This window comes from Phocoena phocoena, chromosome 8 (genome assembly GCF_963924675.1).
Source record: "Phocoena phocoena chromosome 8, mPhoPho1.1, whole genome shotgun sequence".
Taxonomy (NCBI): domain Eukaryota; kingdom Metazoa; phylum Chordata; class Mammalia; order Artiodactyla; family Phocoenidae; genus Phocoena; species Phocoena phocoena.
Genome location: NC_089226.1, coordinates 26,609,238 through 26,630,615, shown reverse-complemented (window position 1 = coordinate 26,630,615; position 21,378 = coordinate 26,609,238). Strand labels below are relative to the sequence as shown.

The following is a 21,378-nucleotide window of genomic DNA, read 5'->3' as shown; positions in this document are numbered from 1 at the left end:
CAAGTAAGAATACATTTTTTCTATATGATCTAAATATATATATTTTTAAAAACTAACATTAGTTTATTAAACAGATATTTGTTGTTGGCCTTTTCTGTGCCAGGAATTTGAGATGTCTCAATTATAGAAAATACTTATAATCTGTGCTCCCCACTGCCCACCTCTCCCCCCTTACCATTTTTTCTTGTGATTCTGTTGCAAACATTTCAGGGATAAAATTTAAGAAAGATTTTATCTTTCTTCCGTAGATCTCAACAAAAGAAAAATGTATCTCTTTTAAAGCCTGTTGACCAAATTCTCAGTGCAGTGTTTCTCTGAGCCTGTCTTCCAATTTCATTTTTTCCTTGTGTGATTGGTTTAATTTGCGTATGGGATATAATTTGATTTTTGAATATTGTGTTACAAATATTTGGTTTCTAACTTAAGGAATTTATTTGTTTTCAGAAAGGGAAGAATGCAGAGACCCTTACAAATTGTATTTTTATCATATATTTACAGATATAAACCTGAGTTTACTTTAATAGCATTTTTGAAATCTATATGTTTATCTATCGATCTATCTATTATTGATTATATAGGTCAGAAAAGAAATGACTCTGTCTGATTCTGAATTTAAAAATTTAATTCAGTAGAAATCTGGAGTAGGTATACTTACTCTCATTGTGTCTTTTTAAAAAAATTGCCACAGTAGTGAAAATGTCTTTTGCCTCCTTAACAAAGAATCTGCCTCCAAAGGCATTTATTGTAAGCAGTGATAATGATGAGATGATTATGTTGTAATGGAACAGACTGAGGGAAAGAATAAATTTTAGCTGCATATTACTGTAATTCCATTTGAAACTTCAGGCAGATATGAGGAAGTTTCTAGTGTGGTTGCTGGTGAAGAACGACTTATTGTTTCCTCCTGATATAAAGATCAATAAACACTTTGTAGACATGACATCATTTGCAAGCTATAAAGCCTCCCTTTTTTTCCCCCCTCTTATGTTAACTCATTGCCATTATAAACACATTTCAAAGAAAACCAGTCTTTCCTTTTGCTCTGAATTGTTCTTTCTCCAAAAGTGTGCTTGCAAAGTACAAACCTAACTTTCCTGCTGAAAGAGAATGGGTGAGCTTCTTCCACAGCTTGCAAGGGTCTAACTGTGAGAATTGTGGTGTGTGCTGCCTGCTGGTTCTTGATGCACTTAGGCAGTTGTCTCCTTATTCAGCTGCATTCTTGGGATGGGAGTGGGGGAGGATGGAGGAAATAAAATACTACTTTAAGTTGTAAATGTAATTTTCCACCATTAACTTAGCATTCTTGACTACTGAGAAATATCTCAGTCTCAAATACATAGTTAACATAGATACCCAGTTATTTTGATTATAGCAATGGGATATATTAATCAATGGCATTAATGATGACTGTGATGAAATGAACAATTCCGTTGGATATGTAGTTGGAAAAAGCATTTTACTACAAGTTACCCCAAGAGACATAAGTTTTCAAAGAATACACTTTCATTTTTCAAAGAATACACTTTCAAATACAGGTCAATTAAAATGTTACAGTTATAAAACTATAAAATATGAATCTAAAATTAAGATCAGAACAATTTTTAGCCATTAGATAACGTATTCAGCCACTTTATGTGATCTATAAGTCAAATCAAGATATGACTGTCTAGAAACATCTTAAAAACCTAAGTAACAAAGTTTATTATTTTGCTCTTCCAGAGTAACTAGTAGAAACAAAAGCAAAATCATATCAATGTCAAGCATATAACAGTTTCTGCCTTGGCATTTTATACTAGTGTAAACTCTGATATATTATGAATTAAGTTTGAGAAAAAATTGTAAAGTATTTACTTTTGGTAGTCCTTATTCTCAATCTCTCTCTTCACCCCCCTCCCCATCTCTATCTCTATCTATCTCTATCTCTATCTCTTTCTCTATCTCTATCTCTTTCTCTCTTGATTCCTATAGCAAAACCCCTTGCCACAAAAATCTGCTATGAGTCTCTCCCACCAGACAAATTGGACTATGTGCATTTTACATACCTTACATTAAATTATTAATTGAAAAGTACTTCTTTTTTTTTTTTTTATTTTAAGCGCCTTTGCAGGAGTGAAAAGTAAGTTTTGGAGGGAGCCTTGAGGGGATGGATAGGATGGGGATAGCTCTCTTGGTGCTCCTAAAATCAAATTTGGTGTCTGGCTCCACAATGCTGTGACATATATTGACGACTATATGGAAATGTGTATGTCTGGGCACGTCTTACACAGTCATATGAAGATCTCTGTAGACACAGTAAATTATTTAATATTTTTGGTCTGTATGAATGATGTAGATATATTGATGGATAAAAACAAATAATAACATATAGAACCTTTGATTATGTGGCATATGTTGTTCTTATATTTTATAATGCCTAGAGATTATAGAGACTTGTTACTTAAATGAATAATTTATGGATTAATATGTATTATGCCAATTATGGATGCCCCTGCACTGAATTTGCCTTGGAAATTCCAATTAAGAGCCCTTATGCATGCAAGGAAATTAAAATGATTTTTTAAGACTGAAAAATAGTGAATGATAGCTAATTAGTACCTTGTTCCTAAGCATCATATCATTAAAACTCTCTGTGGTTTGGTGTGAATGTGTGTACATGATTTGTGTGGGTCAACATTTGATATTTGTATAGCTGAATGCCAGAGCAAGATACTTAAAACTCTTGTAGTATTCTAGAAAGAATTTGAGAAAAAAAAATACTGTGCCAGAAACATTTCCCTTCTTCTGTAGGCAACTGTTCTTACATCATTTTACTCTCTGTCCCTTTTCCCCTAATCTTCTGTTAGGTAGGTAAGACAAACAAATGGCTAAGAAATACTACATAGATAAAAATTTGGTTCTAATGTGAGCAAGTTTAATGTTCTTTGCTGGAGGTCTTCTGCAATGACCTCTATATCAATTCACATTATTATAACCGATTTTGTAATAAATGGCTTATTTTGATTAGTTAGTTTTTAGTGTGAGCAGATTTGAAGAGAATTTTGAAAAACCAGGGGCTTTCACCAGATGCATTTTTTAACATCTAAAAACACGAAACATTAGTGACATCATTTTTTTTTCTTCTTGATTTTCCCCACTTCAGGACTATGAGAGAATGATGTGCTAATCTATACTTTCCATACAGAAAAACCACAAGAAATAAGTGATATCTATTTAGAGCTTACAAAGCATGCTTTATAATACTCATTTCGTCACCCTAATTCACTCAGGAAATGTATGAAGTAAGGAGGTCCGATTTAAGGAAGGGAAAACCAAAGCTCAGAGGGGAACAGTAACTTGCCTAAAGTCAAGAAGCTTGTAATCACCTATTTTAGTGTCTGGTTTTCCTGTTTCAGGTCCTAAGCTCTTTTCACCATGATGTGTCTTTCAACATGTCCATGAATTGTTCAATAAAGCAATTTAGCAATATACAATGTTGTTCACATAGATTCCCTATTTCCTATTTTGCTTTCCACATGTTTCGTACTTTGTGGCTTGTAAGTGGTGGCTGATAGCAATTTCCTGTTGGTTTTCTTGAACCTTACCTTCTGTCACCAATTGTTTAGTTCCTGACGGTGCTGTGAGTTCATATAATATAAACCTGTGTTAGAAATGACAAAGTGTTATTTCTTCATCAGGGCTCTGTCTCTAGGCTGACCTAGTTTGCCTGTCCACTGTCAATGTTTGTATGCTCCAGGCTCGCATGGGTGAGGCAGCTATGAACGGAGTGAGCCATCCTCACTGCCAACAGCTTAACTTACGCTGCAGAGTCTGGGAACAGCAAAGACATTGCTAGTCATATGATTTCCGAATATGAAGGAAGTCATGATTACATAGAAATAGTTATGTTCGTAAGGGTATACATTTCTCTTCACAGATCATACATAATTATGCTGTAATTAAATAATTTACTAGAAGGAATGAGGAAGCAATATAATAGATATTATATAATGGAGTGATACCTAGGTTAAAAAATGTGCTCAGGTAGAGTTAAATGAAAAAAATAAGACTTTTCATGTCATGCAGTATTAGTATTCTTTGACTTGCATGTTTTTTCCAGAAAGAAGTGTGATGATTATTCTATACCTCTAGCTTAGGAATGTAGTTCATCATAAACATTGATGACATGGCAGTCATTATCTGCCAAACATCTGCCTAGTAAGCAGATTTCATATCTGTTTGGATCATCAGATTATAGTCAGCACTAGATCTGATCATATTTAGACCTTTGTTGAGTTTTATCTTCCAAGAGAGGTTGAAGCAGTAGAGCTGAACAGGACAATCCCTGGGTAGTATTTTGATGGTTTCGGCATATTTCAGCATCTGAAACTTTTAAACTCCAAGGACTTGGGCTTGTCTGAGTCCTGAAATAATCAGACTCTTAGCCACTGACTGGATAAACAAAATGCCCATGGCACTTTGGTTGGCGTCTGAATGACAGTTTACTTTTTCAAAGTGAGCAATAACTGTGAAATGAAGCTTAGTACTCAAAGTCTGCATGGTCAGCACTTTTCTTACCTATTCAGGCTACATGAGGAGCCAAGTCATAACCAAAAGTTTGCTTTAATCCATGGAGAGCCAGAGCATAATGAATTTCATGCCAAATTCTTTAATCCAGTTTAAGGGTCTATCTGGTTGTAGGGAAGGCCTTGACAATGAGACCTGATACTCCATATTCATTCATGAGACTCATTTTAGTTAAGATGGTTGAAGAATTTTCCTTACCTTAAGAATAATTTATCTCAATGTGATAGAGGACCAGTATGCCCTTGAACAGTATTAGAGGTAGTGTTTCATAAACTATTCTCCCTTCTCTTTCTTATGGGTTGCCCTCTCTAATTTCACCCACTTTCTATTGCTCAGTAGCCTACTTTGGAGCTATACCATGGCTGGTATTTGAAGGTAATTCCCAGTCACTCATTTACAAACTATTGTTTAAGCTGGTGCATTTAGGGTTAACAAAACATTTCCCTGTTTTATGAGTTAATTTTATAACTTAACTGTCAAAGAGAAATATCACTTCCCTCATTTCCAGGCTCTTGTTGGAAAACACCTCATTGTAACTTCTAGGTACTGGAAACAATAGGGAATTCTTTGGAAATGCTCAAGTGGAGGCTGCAAAGATATTTTAAAAGGCTAGAAATTATTTCCTGACATGAAGGTCATTGCTAAACCTGACTTGAAATGGCACTAATTAGCTTGGCAGCATATAATTGGCATCTTTGGGCTATGAGGCATGCCTAGCAACAGTCCTAGGTGTTAGACATAGTCAGTTTAGTTCAATTTAATAATTTTTTGACTAGCTCCTCATCAACATATTTTTGCATAGAATTAACATATAATACATATTTGCATACTACTTCATAGCTTTATTTCATTTGGTGCTTACACCAACCCTGAGAAACAGTTATGCTAGGAATTCCCCTATTTTATAATATAGGTAATAGCGGTTCAGAAAAATAAATGCTGTATCCAGAATTATACAGTCTAGCTAAGACTTAATTATCCCTTTCAACTATAACCTTTTCTGCCTTGGTAAATATAGAACATTGTATTTCAGTTTAGAGGAGAAGATTAAAAGCTTGGCTTTTGGAGGCAGTCAGATATAGATCAGACACTTAATAGACTTAGATACTTACTACCTAAGTGACTTTGGGCAAGTTTTTTTAACTTCTCTGGGTTCAATTTTCACATTTATAAAATTGGGGTAAGACTTTTTCCTCTCCTACAGGATTTTTGTGAGGATTAAATGAGTTGGGGCATGTAACTTGTTGGACCAATTGTTTGACACTTAGCACTCAACTTCTATTATAGCATTGAATCCAGAAAGCTTACTCTTATTTCACTTTGTAGACTGAGTCAGCCCTGTGCCATCTGTGAGGTCCTGTTTGGTTTAAGGGTTTAGGACTGAAGTCATGTTTCTCCAAAGGTCTGCAATAAAGCAATATCAATTTTCCTGAGATGTCTAGAAGTGGTATCATCTTGTCTCATAGTCAGGATTTTTATTCAGACAGTCAAGTTGGCCAAGATGGTGACCAGGAAAGTATGTTTCTCCTGAAGTTTCTCTATTAAGAAGTTAATGATCCTACCAGAACTATTTAAATAACAACATTTACAAATTTGGGGAAACAGTTTTCAACATTGTTTTCATATCTATTACAGAAAAAAATAAAAGGAAATAAGGGATTTCAGTTAGGTACATGGAATAACTTACTAATGGTCACCAAAGTGAGATAAATTACCAATGGAGGCAGCAGCTTGTGGAAGAAATAGCATAGGAGACCTAAGATCTTGTCTAGTTGATATCTCTTTCCAGCATGTAGCTGAGGCAAAACACCTTAACCTCTCTGAATCTCAGCATTTTCATCTGTAAAATGTGGATAATTATATCTGAGACTTACAAGGTTGTGAATATATAATGAGATGAAGGAAAAGAAAGTGATTCGTAAACTGTGAAGTGTTATACAAACTGAAGGTGGTGGTATTATTTTCTGGTGTTCGTTGAAAACAGAAATTCTTGGATTACTTAAATGTGCTCTTGCCTGAGGTGGAGAAGAACTAATAAATAGCCCTTTGAATCTGTTTCAGTTCAAAGAATATATGTTTTCAGATTAAATCAGTATTGCTGGTGTTAGGTCTTGTCAAACTGAAATTCAATTGCTCTTCTGGAAGGGCATTAAAAAATAACAAAGGGGAAGATATTTGGAAAGCAAAGATATTTTGTATAGAAAGACTTAATTATCACATTGAGTATATGTTAAATATATTGTTTAAAATCAATAATTAAATGGTAATGAACACTGTGCTCTGCTAATTAGAACTTACTTTTTTTTTTTTTTCACAGCAGACAACCGAGCATTGCTTTTGTGTGCTTCTTTCTAATTGTATTTCAAGTTCTTTCCAAAGCAAGGCCCTTGGATACCCCAGGTTCAATGTGCCCCTGGGCCTGGTCCACTGCTGTCTTGTATTCATGTGTGGGTGTTCATTCGTTCACCAACATTAAATCCCAGGATAGGTGTGATAAAACAGGACTCCCTCCTCCATGGCCCAAGTCGTTTGCTGGTTTCAGAGGTGGACGGCGGTCTTTGCAGAAAACACACAGGAACTTTCTCTTGGAACTGAAGTGGGATAAAAAGTGCCTGCCTTGAACATCACCATCTTTTCCCTGACCCTTCCCCTCCAGTTTCTGAAGATACAGCAGAAAATAATCTTGCTTGAAGATACTGGGCAACAATTCCATAAAACAAAAACACATGCTTCCAATGCACTGTGCTTTCCAATATGCTGGGTTTAGTTCAGCTGCCGGATGAGCTGATTGATGCGTTCACCTCGATAGCCAGGTGAGCCCACTTCCTTGAGGAAGCCCACTCTATTCTTGGTAGCGTGACGGGCCACTCAGAGTTGGGAAGGGTGCAAGAACCCTGAGATCACCTGAAAATTCTTCCCTGGGAAGGCAATTTCGTGAATGAGGTCTTTCAAGCAAATGACACGAAACTTCCCCAGGTGCTCCTCAATCACTGTGTTGTCTGTCAATAACCTGTCAACAAGGTTATTCTTGACCTTGGCTTGTCCACGTTTCAAGATGAGTTCCCGAACTGACTTCAAATTTGGAAATCCCCAGGTCACATAAGGTTCCACTATACGAAGCGTTTTTATGGTTTGAGGAGTTACTTGCATAAAGACGCCATTGAAAATCTTATTCAGGCTAAGTCTTGCAATGGTCCTCTGCACCAGTAAACTCACCCCATTAATCCTTTTTTTTTTTTTTTTTTGTGGTACGTGGGCCTCTCACTGTTGTGGCCTCTCCCATTGCGGAGCACAGGCTCTGGACACGCAGGCTCAGTGGCCATGGCCCACGGGCCCAGCCTCTCTGCGGCATGTGGGATCTCCCCGGACCGGGGCACGAACCGGTGTCCCCTGCATCAGCAGGCAGACTCTCAACCACTGCGCCACCAGGGAAGCCCCCCATTAATCCTTTTGATGCATAAAACAAAGGCCAAGGAATGTTTATCTGGCACTTCCAAGCCATGAGGTTTCACTTCTAGTCGTCTGAGTTGCACCCTGTCACGTAGTTGCCACCAGGAATCATGTAGGAACCATTCTAGTCGCTTAAACTTGATCTCTTTTCCTTTCCTCTGTGCCTTCCTTTGCAAAAGAACCTGCTTTGCCTAGGTGACTTTCAGGGCTTGATAAGCCTTCCTCTTTTTCAGGAGATTTTTTGGAACCAAAGGGATCTTTTTTCTTGGCTCTTCCTCCACCATCTTTCCAACTCTAGAACTTACTTCTAATAAGGCCAACGTTATCAGTTTGAATTCCATTGTGGGTCAATTAGCATAATATCAGCCTTCACCCTAAGCTTTCATGAGGTCACTCAAATGTGTACCTATGTTCACAAGGAGAATAAAAGTGGAGATTGGACGAAATCATGCAGATTTTCAACCAGTATGTATAGAACTATATATTATAATGTATCTTCAACTTTTATTTTTTTCTTTTAGCATACTTATCATTTTTGCTTTTTTTTTTAAAGGTGTAATACTCTGTTTTTAAATTTATTTATTTATTTTTGGCTGCGTTGGGTCTTCGTTTCTGTGCGAGGGCTTTCTCTAGTTGTGGCAAGCGAGGGCCACTCTTCATCGCGGTGCGTGGGCTTCTCACTGTTGCGGCCTCTCCCGTTGTGGAGCACGGGCTCCAGACGCGCAGGCTCAGCAGTTGTGGCTTATGGTCTTAGTTGCTCCGCGGCATGTGGGATCCTCCCAGACCAGGGCTCGAACCCGTGTCCCCTGCATTGGCAGGCAGATTCCCAACCACTGCACCACCAGGGAAGCCCCATTTTTGCTTTTTGTAGTTAATTATCTGGACTACCAATTTTGTTTAGGAAATTACTGGTGTAGTTCACAGATGATATTCCAAGTTTCCTGAAAGGTGGTTTAATCTCTGGTACATTCTGACCTTCTGTTTACAAGTGCTAACTTTGCAATGCTTTACTTCAAATGACCCTGAGAACTATGAACTTCTTATATGTGTTTTTTAGATGGGAAAATGGAGGCATTTTTTTCCCAAGGTATTTTACTCCCAGGTGAAGAGATTTTGGCTAATTTTATAAAAAGGTCAGTAGCACAGCTGGGCTTGAAATACAGAGGTCCTGACTCAAAGTTCTTATTTAATTTGCGGTGTTTTTTTCCTTTTTGGCTTATATATAGTAAGTTTAGTCAAAGGCTGGGAAAATTCATATTATGCCTGGATCTTTAGCAAGACTGACAATTACTACAATTGCACGTCTTTCAGAAGTACCTATGCTGGTTATTTGACGTGACTTATTATTTTGATTAGTTTTGTTAAAAATACCAATCATATAATTTGATCCATTGGTGTCTACAGGCCTACCCATAAAGATAGGGTATCTAACATTATAATTTTGATCACTTTAAGTGAAGAAATTTGGCATATCATATCCTTATAAGCAAAATGCTCTTATGTTGTGAAGAAAGTAGAGATCTTTGGATTGTGATTTGGAGGATGATGAAAAGGTTCCTTGCTCCCTAATTTATCTCTCACTGACCCTCCTTTAGTGGTTCAGACCATCTTATATGAAGTAGGAAAGCCCATTTATACCATCATTTACCTTAGTAAGGATTGAGGATCAAGTTTTTTAAGTAGGATTCCTCCTGAGTACCATCTGGGGTCAGGGTACTAAGAGGATTTCAAATTTTGATGAAGGAAGGAAAGAGAATATGCAATGATGATTTTTGGAGACCTATTCTGGGAGTTTAGATGATGGTGGTGGGGATTTGTCCTATCAGAATGCAGTGTAACTAAACTGGACACTCAGAGGGTAGGGAAGAGGGTGAGAGAAAGCTAAGGATGGGAAAGTGAAAGTATATCTAAGACAAGATATTCATGATTTTTGCTTATGGTCTTGTTTGTGTACATATGTTTAAAGAACATTAAGTGTGTTGTCAAGAAGCAAACAATTAATTTGAAACCATGTGATTCTTCATTTTTATGTTGATGTTAAAAAAATGCTTTCTTATTATGGAAGTTTCCTAGGGGAAAAGATGCTCTTTTTGTAAAGGAGGGCTTCTAATCTCTCTAACTTTGATTCTTTTTTAGTCAAATGGTGATAATATCAATCTAACTATGTCATTGGATTGGTGCAAAGATCGATTGGGATAATATGCATTAAAAACATGAAATGTAAAGTGCTGAACCAAATACAGGGTGTTAAAAATTATGTGCAGTACAGGTTGGAGATTAAGTGCTTGGATTCTGGAACAGACTACCTGAGTTTCAACCCTGGCTTTGTCTCTTTTTACCTGTTTGACATAGGACAACTTAAACTTTCTGTGTCTCAGTTTTCTAATCTGTAAAATAATAACCTATCTCATACTGTTAATATATGTAATGCGCTTAAAGCAGTGCCTTGCATAGATTAAATGCAGCAATCGTATTTGTTGCATTGTTATGTATATGTCAGTACAAAATTGAATACTGACATAAGTGCATGGGAGTGAATTACTTGGAAATGCTTCAAGCAATATAGTTCTCTGTTTACCTAACAAATCATATTTAACTATGAGCTGTTAGTGGAACTGTGTTGATTTAGCAGTTATGTGTGAACATCTTTCAGAACCTTTCTTCTTTTGATATTTGAGTAAAGAAACTACTCTCATTAATGCTGACTTATTCAGGTAACTTTTATAGAGTATTGGTCTTGATCATCATGTTTATATCTTACATGAAACGTTTTCAACCCTGACTAACATTAGAAGCAAATGGGTCCGCCAGTTGTATTGGAAAGTTTGGGGGTGGCACTCAGGCATTGGTATTTTTTAAAAGCTCCCCAGGGGATTTTAATTGTAGGCAGAGTTGAAAATCACTGGCCTAGAGCAATAGTAATTAATTATATATCCATATCATTTAGTTCCTGACACTGAAGTATATATTTTTCATACTTAAATAAATAAAATGACATGGCTATTTATGGATGTTTCTTTAAAGGCAGACCTATTGTTTCCATTAATTCTGTAGCTTGTGGTTTTGTGTTATAAAGCAGAAATGAGAAGTTTATTTTAAAATTATCTGTGGATTTTGTTTGTTTGTTTTTGGCATGATGAAGGCTGTATATATTTTAAAAATATATAGGATCAACAGAATAGTAAAGGTGAGAGGGACCCTCAAAGCATCTAGTAGAAATATTGCACACTTTGAAGCCAGTCCTGGCTTGCAGTGACTGATTCACTTACGAGCTATATGATCTTGGGCTACTTACTTAATCAGTCTGAGCCACAACTTCATCTCTGTAGAATTTAGATGTATGTGTACTTTGTACGATGACAACTGCATTTCATGTGATACACACACACACACGCACATCTTGACTCCCTGACTCCTGCCTGATCCCCATACCATCTGGTGCAGATATCTAGAGCAGAGACTGTGTGGGAGCCTCTGCAGGGCTGTCTGAGCTTGAAGGGCCAGTTGCTGAGAACTGCTTCCTCCCACTACTCAGGGATCATTTCTCTGCCTCTTTTTGGATTATTTCATGGCTGGCTGTTTGGATCCCATGACTTTTCATGAGCATAACATTTAGTCTGTGGGGGTCAGTCACTGCTAAGTAGAGTGAAGCTGTTAATGAGACTAGAGATGAAGATGGCTTCTTGTTGCCACATGATGGAAGCTTTGGGTACTTCCTCTTTGAGCCCTAGACAATACATGTGCAGGACACAGATGGCTGCTTTCTCTTCCCAGCTGTCTTCCTGTCCATTGCTTCTTTGTGTTGAGTAGAGACAGTAGGAAGCTACTATCTCTATCTTAGTTTGGGGGAAGGAGAGAAAAAATTACAGACTTCTTTGATTTTCTTTTGTATGATAGGGACAGTGGATTTTGTCTCCTTCCTAACCCTTGTCTTTCAGATCCTGTAGCATATGGCTAAAAACATATTACATCATCCAGCTCTCCTGTTGCACATTCTTTATGTCATAAGAAGGAGGTTCATGCGTTGTTTCTAATTAGTTATAAAGTATAATGCTTGAAGTATTCATCTTAGCTATGGTGCATCAATGTCCTTCCCCCTTATAGGCCTGGATTTAGGTCTATTCTCAATCTTCTGAGATTTCTGCTTTTATCACCATCTCTCTGGACTGATCTGAAGGTTTCATTGGAAATATTTATAAATTCAGCTACCATTTTCCTATTTTCCCCTCAGCTGGAATAGGCACCATCTTCTCACTATTAGTATTATTGGTAAGTCTATTGAGTTTTTTAGCTGATGAGGATCTTGAAACATTACACTTGTGGGGTGGGTGTTCTAACATAAACTTTGTACTCCACTAGATTTTGAGACTCTTGAGGGTAGGAACCCAGTGAACATAGTCATAACTATCATTTATTATGCACCTACTATGTACTAGTGACTTTGATTTAATTATTTCAATTAATTCCCATAAAAATAATGTACACATAAGGAATCATTTCAGATAGCTTAAGTAAACTGCCCAAGGTCGTCTAGTTCGTGAGTAAGAGTTGGATTTTGAACTCAGTTTGATCTTAAATCCTCTTTTCTAAATCATCTTTCCAAACTCCTTCTTAAAGAAAAGGATAGATACAGATAAGAGGGATGGGATTTTGGTCTGTTGAAGGTTGGATGGAACTGGTATGGAGTTTCATTGTTAAAGAAAAGGAGAGAAGATCTGCAGATCTTCAGAGCCCTTGCTTTTCCCACTAATCTACACTGACTTGCATCACTGGCGTACATTGACATTTAGTAAATGGACCCTACAACCCTCAAGGCAGAAGTCACCCCTTCAGAAGGCTTTGGCCCATGTGCAGGTCTTCACTTTGTGCTTTTTATTCATGTCAGAGAGGCTCAGATTATGTGAAGATGTCTCAGAATCAGGCAAACTCTGAAGAAGATTGGAGTGAATCCGTGGTGATAGTCCATGGTGAGGAGTCAGGTCTGTATTGAAGTCAGCCTTGGCTTTCTGATCAGGGGATACTCTGCAGTCAGCCTCTATGCTTACAGTTCAGACCACCAGAATGTGCCCACTGGATTTGGCAAGCAGTAGGAAGTATATAAATCTTTATGAAGTTGAAGCTTTGTTGAATGTGCCCAGAGAACATTTTCCATTTAATGTATTTGGAAACTATAAATATAATTCCCGCTGGGGAGTAAAAGTAATTGCTTCAGAAAAGAAAAAAGTCAGTTCTTTAAATGGCTTAACTCCTTGCACAAACATTTGCTTTTTTTAATGACTGGGAAATTCCTGGTACAGGAAAATAAAATGTCCTTTGGTACAAAGGAGGTCATTCTGGTCTTAACTGACCCTATGCACTCTAGTTCCTGTTTTCTGTTCCATATTTTGTCACCAGAGGTTATTGGAAGGATAATCCCTCTGTGGATTTTCACTGCTTTTAGGGCATGTTGCCAAAGAGAAAGTTATCTTGGCTCAGAAACTGCCAAAGCAGTTCAGAAGGCTCAGATCCCAGGGGTACTGAGCCAGTGACTGATAATGACTTGATTTAGGTTGGCCATGGGTTGGATTTTTAAAGCACACTTTTTATGTGTGCTAGGTTTGCTGTGTCTGCTTCACCCTCTTTGGATTTTTCAACAGACTCATTGCTTCTTGGGTCAGGAATGATTTTCCTTTCCTAGGCATGCTATTCTACTTTGATTCTATTCTTATGAACAGAAACATCTGTACCAGTTTGAGGCATCATGTTCATCTTTTTAACCTAGTATAAAGGAAAAACAGCTGTTGAAAGAAGTTGCCCTGTATCTCTTTCTTTGAACACTGGAGGCTGATTTCTCCTAAAATTAATTTCTGAAATGGCTTGGCTAAAGTGAAGAATATATCTGAGCTCTTAGATTTGCTCAGTGAAGATGTTCTCCTAAATGGTAGTGTAGAATAGTTCTCAGTGGATGCCCTTGATTTAATTGAAGCTCAGTTTCCTCACGCTTTAAAATAGCCATTTCCAACCAAGGAGGATGTTGAAAGTATTAGGTAGGGAGATTTTTACATCTATCCTGGACATTTTTCATAGAGAGGTAAACATGGAAGAGGTTCAAGTGAACCCTGACAACAATCTCTGTAGTCTCCTTTAAATTACATATCTTAAGACAATCTCTTTGAAGGATTAGGGATGGGAAATAAACTGATATTTATTAACTGCTTCTTAGGTAGCAGCATTGTGCTAGATGCTTTCTGCAGATTACCTTTTTAGATTTATATAGGTTTGTGTGGTTAATTAGTGACAGCCCACAAGATTACCAAACTACCATGCTGCTCTCACATCTTGAAGGGTCTTTGTCAGAGTCATTATAACCCCCCAAAATTCATCCATGGCTATAATAGATCAATGTTTTGATAAGGTTTTTTTTTCTTGCTTGATTAGAAGTTTTTATTATTTAAAAAATTCAGGGCTTCCCTGGTGGTGCAGTGGTTGAGAGTCCGCCTGCCGATGCAGGAGACACGGGTTTGTGCCCCGGTCCGGGAAGATCCCACATGCTGCGGAGCAGCTGGGCCCGTGAGCCATGGCCGTTGAGCCTGCGCATCCGGAGCCTGTGCTCCGCAATGGGAGAGGCCACAACAGTGAGAGGCCTGCGTACCGCAAAAAAAAAAAAAAAAAATTCACACCCTTGCCACTGAGAATTTGGTTCTTATTATAATTTGTTAATAAAATCTGTGTTTTAAGATCTTTGAGTCACTTTCATGCCTCCCTAGGTCTGAGACTCCAAGATGAGGCTCTGTTGCCTAAATAAGTCTAGAATAATTCTTGCTCTGGGATTAAGAAACTCTGTCTTTAGCTGTCATGGAGAGGAGAGGATTATAAAATTCAGTCATGAGCTGCTTAGGTGTTTTCTGCAGATCCCATTTGTTGCCCCAAACACTGTGGCCCCTCCAGGACACTCTAGAACCCTTGCTTGAAATCTCTTGAGGAAGTCAGGCTTGACTTGGGCATTACTCATCTTGTTTAGTACACCCCTCTCCACTGCCCCCAATGTCTAGGTTTATTGTAGGCAGCCAATGAGTATTTTGTTGAACTTAATAGCTAGTACAAAAGCATTGGGGAAAATATGGCTAGGAAATGCTATCATATTTGAAATTGGGAAATTCTGGGTAATTGCTGAGTGCCTCATATTATTAGTTCTTGTGGGGAAAATACATGGCAGAATTCATGATGGGTTTATATTGTAAAATGAAAACTCTTATGAGATGAATCAGATGCTACATATCTGCTTATGATACTCAGAATGGGAATGACACTGATTTGCTGATAATGTATTATTATTATTATTATTCTGTAGCCCCAGATGATACAGCAAACTCTCAAGAGGACATTGCAGTATTATGAGCACCAATTTACTGGGTAAGTAAAAATGGATTTTGGCTATTATTGGGGACAAATTAAAGATAATTACTACATAGAGAACAGACCTGTGGTTGCCAAGTGGTGGGGGAAAGTGTTGGGGGAGGGATGGAGTGGGAGGTTGGGGTTAACAGATGTAAGCTATTATATATAGAATGGATAAACAGCAAGGTCCTACTGTATAGCACAGGGAACTATAGTCAGTATCCTATGATAAACCATAATGGAAAAGAATATATATAAAAAGAATGTAGATATGTATAACTGAATCACTTTGCTGTACAACAAAAGTTAACACAACATTGTAAATCAACTATACTCCAATTTAAAAAAATGAGTTACTCAAACATAGCTGTTGAACACGTGGGCAACCAAGTCAACCTTATTGCATAATGATTATGATCTCAGTGTGAAGTGTGAGCTCATAGGAGCCCCATGGAGTGATTTCCTTTAGTTTATTTGTGTTGAATCCTTTTAAGTAAAATCCCTTTTGCTAGTGCTTTCCTTTTTCTTCCTTCTTGTGCTCTTACCCTCTCATTCTCATCCACTGAATCTCATATTTTGCCTTAGTAATATCATAAGGTTCATTAGTACCAACCAAGAGGCTTTAAATGTGATTTTAGGATCCTTCAGTAAAGTTTAATCAAATTCACTACAAGCTTAACACAGTTCAGTGAGAAGTGTTTGTTTAGTTAAAGTCACATGCTACATATTTCCTTTATTTATTCCCCATTTCCTGAAATGGTTGTGGTATGATGTAAAGTAAGAAGATTTGAGGTCAAAAGACAGGAATTCAAGGCCTCACCAGGACATAGAACTTTAAAGTAACTTTATCTCTTTTAAAGGGTGATGATGATGGTAACAACTAAATCAAGGATTATATGTCATTATTAAATGAGGTAATTTTAATGGAAGTATTTTGTAAACAGGAAGCTCCAAATAAGTGTAAGGTATATCCTTGATTGGGTACGGCAGAAAGCAGTTGGCAAATACAAAAGCCTAAATTCACTTTCTGATTCAGTCTAGCTATTTAAATTAAATGTACAATATACTACAGCTATTTATCTTTGTAGAAGTTTAAGAACTTATGAGGAGTCAAGTTTCAAACCCTGGTACCTCTTGAAATGCTGTGGGGAATCATTTAACATTTATGGGTAATAGTCATTACCATGGAGATCAAGAACATATTTTTGGCTATTAGGATATAGTGTGAATTTTTTTTTTTTTTTTATAAAACAAAAGGGAGGAAAACTTAGTGGAAAAATAATCTCAGTACCAAGTAGAATGCCATATACTTTAAGTGCTTGATGACTATGTTAACTGTCATTTCAAAGGGAATTGCCCTGAAACTTTGTCATATCAATCCTCAAGAGTACAGTACTAGAAAAAACATATTATTTAAACTCATGAGATGGCTTTTAATTTGAGGCTATTTGTAGTTTTAAATGGTTTATTTTAAGGGAGATAAATAATGTCAAGTTAATGTCTTCCCACATACTCTAAAATAAAACTTAATCACTCATTGGATTTGCTGCTTTCAAATATGGTGTTTGGATTAAACTAGTCAATGTATTTAGAACAATTCCTGGTATGTGGCAAGCACCACATGCTTGTTTACTCATATTCATTATCATCATTATTTTTAAGATTTTAATGACAATACCAGTAATGAAATGCAAATTATTTCTGGAATTATGAGTGCCCTTTCCGTTTTGAAATCAAATAATGACTGATGAAATAGTCTTATTTGTGAACTAAATTATGTCTTCATGGCAAGTCAGAGTGGGAATCTTATAAATATGATCAAACTAGATAACTAAACTGTATTACTATAATCAGCAGAAAATTGTTTTTTCCATTAGTAGGATGGAGTTCTCCTTCATCTAAATAACTGCCTCAACTCTCCTCTCAATCTCTGTAGACATAGCCTGTGGTATTTCTTTGTTCATTGCCTAAATAGTCTTTCCCTAGTTCTGTTTATTGCAGACACTATTTAAAGAACAGACAGGGTATAGGACTTTCATATAAAGAGGTGTCTTAATGTCCTACTGGTTCTAAGACCTAGTAGCATATTTTTGCTTGGGTGTTGGCTACCTTCTGAGGATTTGAAGTGCCTTTGCTCACTGTCTTTTTCTGTGCTCATGCTGATGAAGATAAAAATGGCCACGGTTTCCCTGTCCAGTGTCCTCTTTGCCTTTTTAGAGTCCATCTTTCTGCTTTCAATTTCTTTTTCCAATACTGAAAAAGGAGAGCATCTATGATCGCTAACACTTGGATTAAAACGTATTCACTCATATGTGTTGTTCCTCTTAAGAAAACACAATTTTATCTCTAACTGTGAAAAGGAATGTGTTTCTTACAGTTAAAGGGATTTCAGGCAATTGCAAGCAAGTGCTGGAAAGTTTATTTTACATGTTTCTGGGGAGGTGAGGGTGGGAAAGAGGTGCTTTTCCTAATCCCTGAAATTGGGCTTTGCCTAAAGCTTGTCTTGAAATAATTCAGCTTTTAGGTGTCTAGGGTTGGATGATGAATCAGAATGGGTAACAGAGAGTAGGAGCTAGCCTTTTTCTTTTTAATTTCATAATTCAGCCTCCAACCGCTAACCTTCCCATCTTCCCTTTCCTCTGTTTTGGTACTCTGCCTTTGGATCTGCATTATTTATCAGAGCTCCAGGATTATATAGTCTTGCGCCTTAATTAATTTTTATACCAGTGGCCCATAGAAACTCTCTGAGGCTTTTTTTAGTCTCCAAGACCTAGACTTGAATGAAGTGAGCAGCTGTTGAAAGGATCAGACAGATGGAGGATTGGGAGGGAGTAGCCGATGGAGCCTCTTGTTAGGAAGTAAGATAGCCTCTCTGTACTTCAGCAACTTTATCTTTAAATATTTATTCTGTTCCTTAACTTATCCATTCACTTGTCCATTTATTTATTCATAGAGATCATTCAAGCTGGGAAAATAAGTGCTTAAATAATTTATTCGTGAGGTATGATAAATCTTCATCTCTTCATCTCCACTGTCACCATGGTCTCTCAGATAGAGATTCCAATCTAGTTTTCTGGCTTCTACTCCTGTAGTTTCTGATCATGTATGTCTGGGTGGGGCTCAAGAATTGGCATTTCTAAGGAGTTCCCAGATACTGCTGATTCTACTGGTCCAGGGATCATGCTTTGAAATCCCTGTTTAAAACCATATAATAACTTACTGTAATAGAATAAAATCTGAGCTATTCCTGTGATCTGGCCTCTGCTTACCTCTCTGATTTCATCTTCTTCCACTCCCCACTTGTCACTCCACTCCAGCCACTCCAGCCTTCTGTTGGTTTCTCAACTATACCAAAGCTTGCTTAGGCTCAAGGCTTTTGCACATACTATTTCATATACCTGGAATGCTCTGTCCCCAGATGTTTGCATGGATTATTCTTTTATACAGTTAAGTCTTTGTTAAAATGTCATATCCTCAGGAAGGTATGATACCCACCTAAAGTAATCTTCAATCCCCTACCTCAATCTCCAACCACAGTGATTTTCTGCTACATTAGTCTCTATTATCCCTCTTCATAGTACTTATCATTAGCTTATATTATCTTGTTTATTTTCTTATTTGGTTATTTATCTTATTTACTCTTACATTATTGTGTCTTTGTAAATGCTTGGTACATAGGAGGAACTAACAGTTTTTTGGGGGGAGGGAGGAGTGTGAATAAATGAATACATTGTACCCTAGAGGTATGTACACAGAGGTATGTATATAGTGGATAAAAGAGTAAATTATGCTTCGGAAGGGGGTGTAAAATGAGTAATCCCTAGGGTCCATTATAGTTCTAAAATCTATAGTTCTAGTATCCAAAATCCTTCTTTTTATGGCATAAATTATACTCATTTTTTGCATAGTTTTCCATTTATGTTTAATGTTCTGCTACAATGTGTCAGATTGACTTTGTGGTAAATTTTGATTGCTGTGTAAACTCTGCATATGCAGTCTTCTTCCCTCAATCTAAAATGAGAAAAGAGGACCCTGACTGTTCATCTTTATGTTAGCCTTTCTTTAACTCAAGCTTCTAGGGAACGGACTAGTTTTGGGGCAGTGTGGGGTGGGAAGAATAGTGAGAAGCAAAAGTGGTAAGTAGGAGACAGGCAGTGTTTACCTTAGGAATCAAAAGGAACTCAGGATTGAGGAAAATCTGGTTTATGGTGACAATTTTTTCTGATGTCATTCTTGTCATTATCTTGTGCCCTTCTCTCTGTGCAGCTTTATTGTGTAGTATAGAGCAAGGGACTGCGAAAATGTGCTTGGAAGTAGACATACCAGATTTACTAGATTTAAAGTCAGGTTGTGCCTTTGAATGATCATGGGCAGATTACTTAACCTCCCTGAGTCTCAGTTTTCTCATTTTTAAACATGGGAATAATAGCACGGTAGGGGTGATGTTTAAATGAAATATTAATGGTAATAATATGGTAAGTCATATAATCAGCTTGGTATACATAGGTAATCAGTATGTTTGTTGAATTATAATTACCACTATTGTATCTGACTCTTTTGCACCTTAATTTTTGTTGATTGTCTTTCCCTTTCTCCTCTTGCTGTATCCTTTACCTGTCCTCCTTGAGCCTTTAAAACTCTGCACTCGGGCTTCCCTGGTGGTGCAGTGGTTGAGAGTCCGCCTGCCGATGCAGGGGACACGAGTTCGTGCCCCGGTCTGGGAAGATCCCACATGCCGCGGAGCGGCTGGGCCCGTGAGCCATGGCCGCTGAGCCTGCGCGTCCGGAGCCTGTGCTCCGCAACGGGAGAGGCCACAACAGTGAGAGGCCTGTGTACCTCAAAAAAAAAAAAAAAGAAAAGAAAAAGAAAAAACTCTGCAATCATTTGTTTAGCATCAGGAGTTAAATATGCCCAGTTCATGTTCCAACTACAGCTTTCTTCTTACAGAGAATTTGGATTTTTTAAAATCTAAATTTCTTCCTCCAGAGTGCCTAATCTAACTGCTCTCACTCATGTTTATACTACAGCACTCCTACTGGTCTTTAGCTCACAAAAACGGATTGCTATGGTAGGGAAGACAAAGCAGAGATTTCTTTAAAACTATGATTAGAAAATAACATGATCATCTTTCTGAGATGTAATTTTAATTCATTATATATTTTTAAACATCAAAGTATAGAAAAATATGTATTCAATATCATGCCATTCATTTTATACTTTTTGCCAGAATGAGCATCGTTGTGCTAATATCGCAGGTAGGACTGCTGCCAAACTCATATTGGTCTGGGACACCGTTTCCTATAGTCATCTAAAGGTATATTATTACACCATTTATCACTGTGGGCTCTATGTTTGTTTTATACAGCCAACCTCTGTTCTCTTTTTATTTTGACAGTTGAATAAGGATTAAGCTAGAATAATTTCAATAGAACGTTAGAAGTGAAATTCGGAGTGGGTTAACCCTGCTTATTCTGGGAAACAGGCTTCAGTGATATTACTTATGCTGTTGTGGTCAGATTTTGTGGCTATAAATTATTTTATCTAAAAAGTGATGTAGCTTTTTTGGATATATTTACATATAATATCTATCTTACTGAATAAAAACAAGTTAGATAAAATCTAATAGCTATTGATTGCTCTCTGTTTTTGAGGTAATATACTGGGCACTTCATATCTGTTATTTTATTTAATACTAACAATCTATTTCATAGGATCACTGTATTAAGCTAATTTTTACAGATGAGGAGATTGAGACTGTGAGAAAAAATATTTTGTTTAAGGTCACTCTGATTAAAATGGTGGAGCTTGATTTAAAAATAAACCTGTATTTGTCTGTGTTTAATGACTGTGCTCCCCATTCCACCTTTTACTGAGTGATTCCTGCATTCTAGAAACTGTAGTAAGCATTTTGCTTAACTGGTTTATTGGAGTCTAATCTTACAAACATGAAACCCTTTTACTTTTTTCTCCCCAGTCATTTCAAACATG

At 37.2% G+C, this 21,378-nt stretch overlaps 1 protein-coding gene and 1 pseudogene across 1 annotated transcript in view; one reads left to right on the top strand and one right to left on the bottom strand.

Moving 5' to 3' along the window:
- Positions 1–21,378, top strand: part of GUCY1A2 (guanylate cyclase 1 soluble subunit alpha 2) — a 436,032-nt gene that overhangs the window by 18,542 nt on the left and 396,112 nt on the right. Inside the window, exon 2 of the mRNA XM_065882085.1 lies at positions 15,344–15,405. Coding sequence (XP_065738157.1) covers positions 15,344–15,405 — 62 coding nt within the window. The remainder of the gene's footprint in view (positions 1–15,343; positions 15,406–21,378) is intronic.
- Positions 7,327–8,297, bottom strand: LOC136127197 (large ribosomal subunit protein uL30-like; annotated as a pseudogene).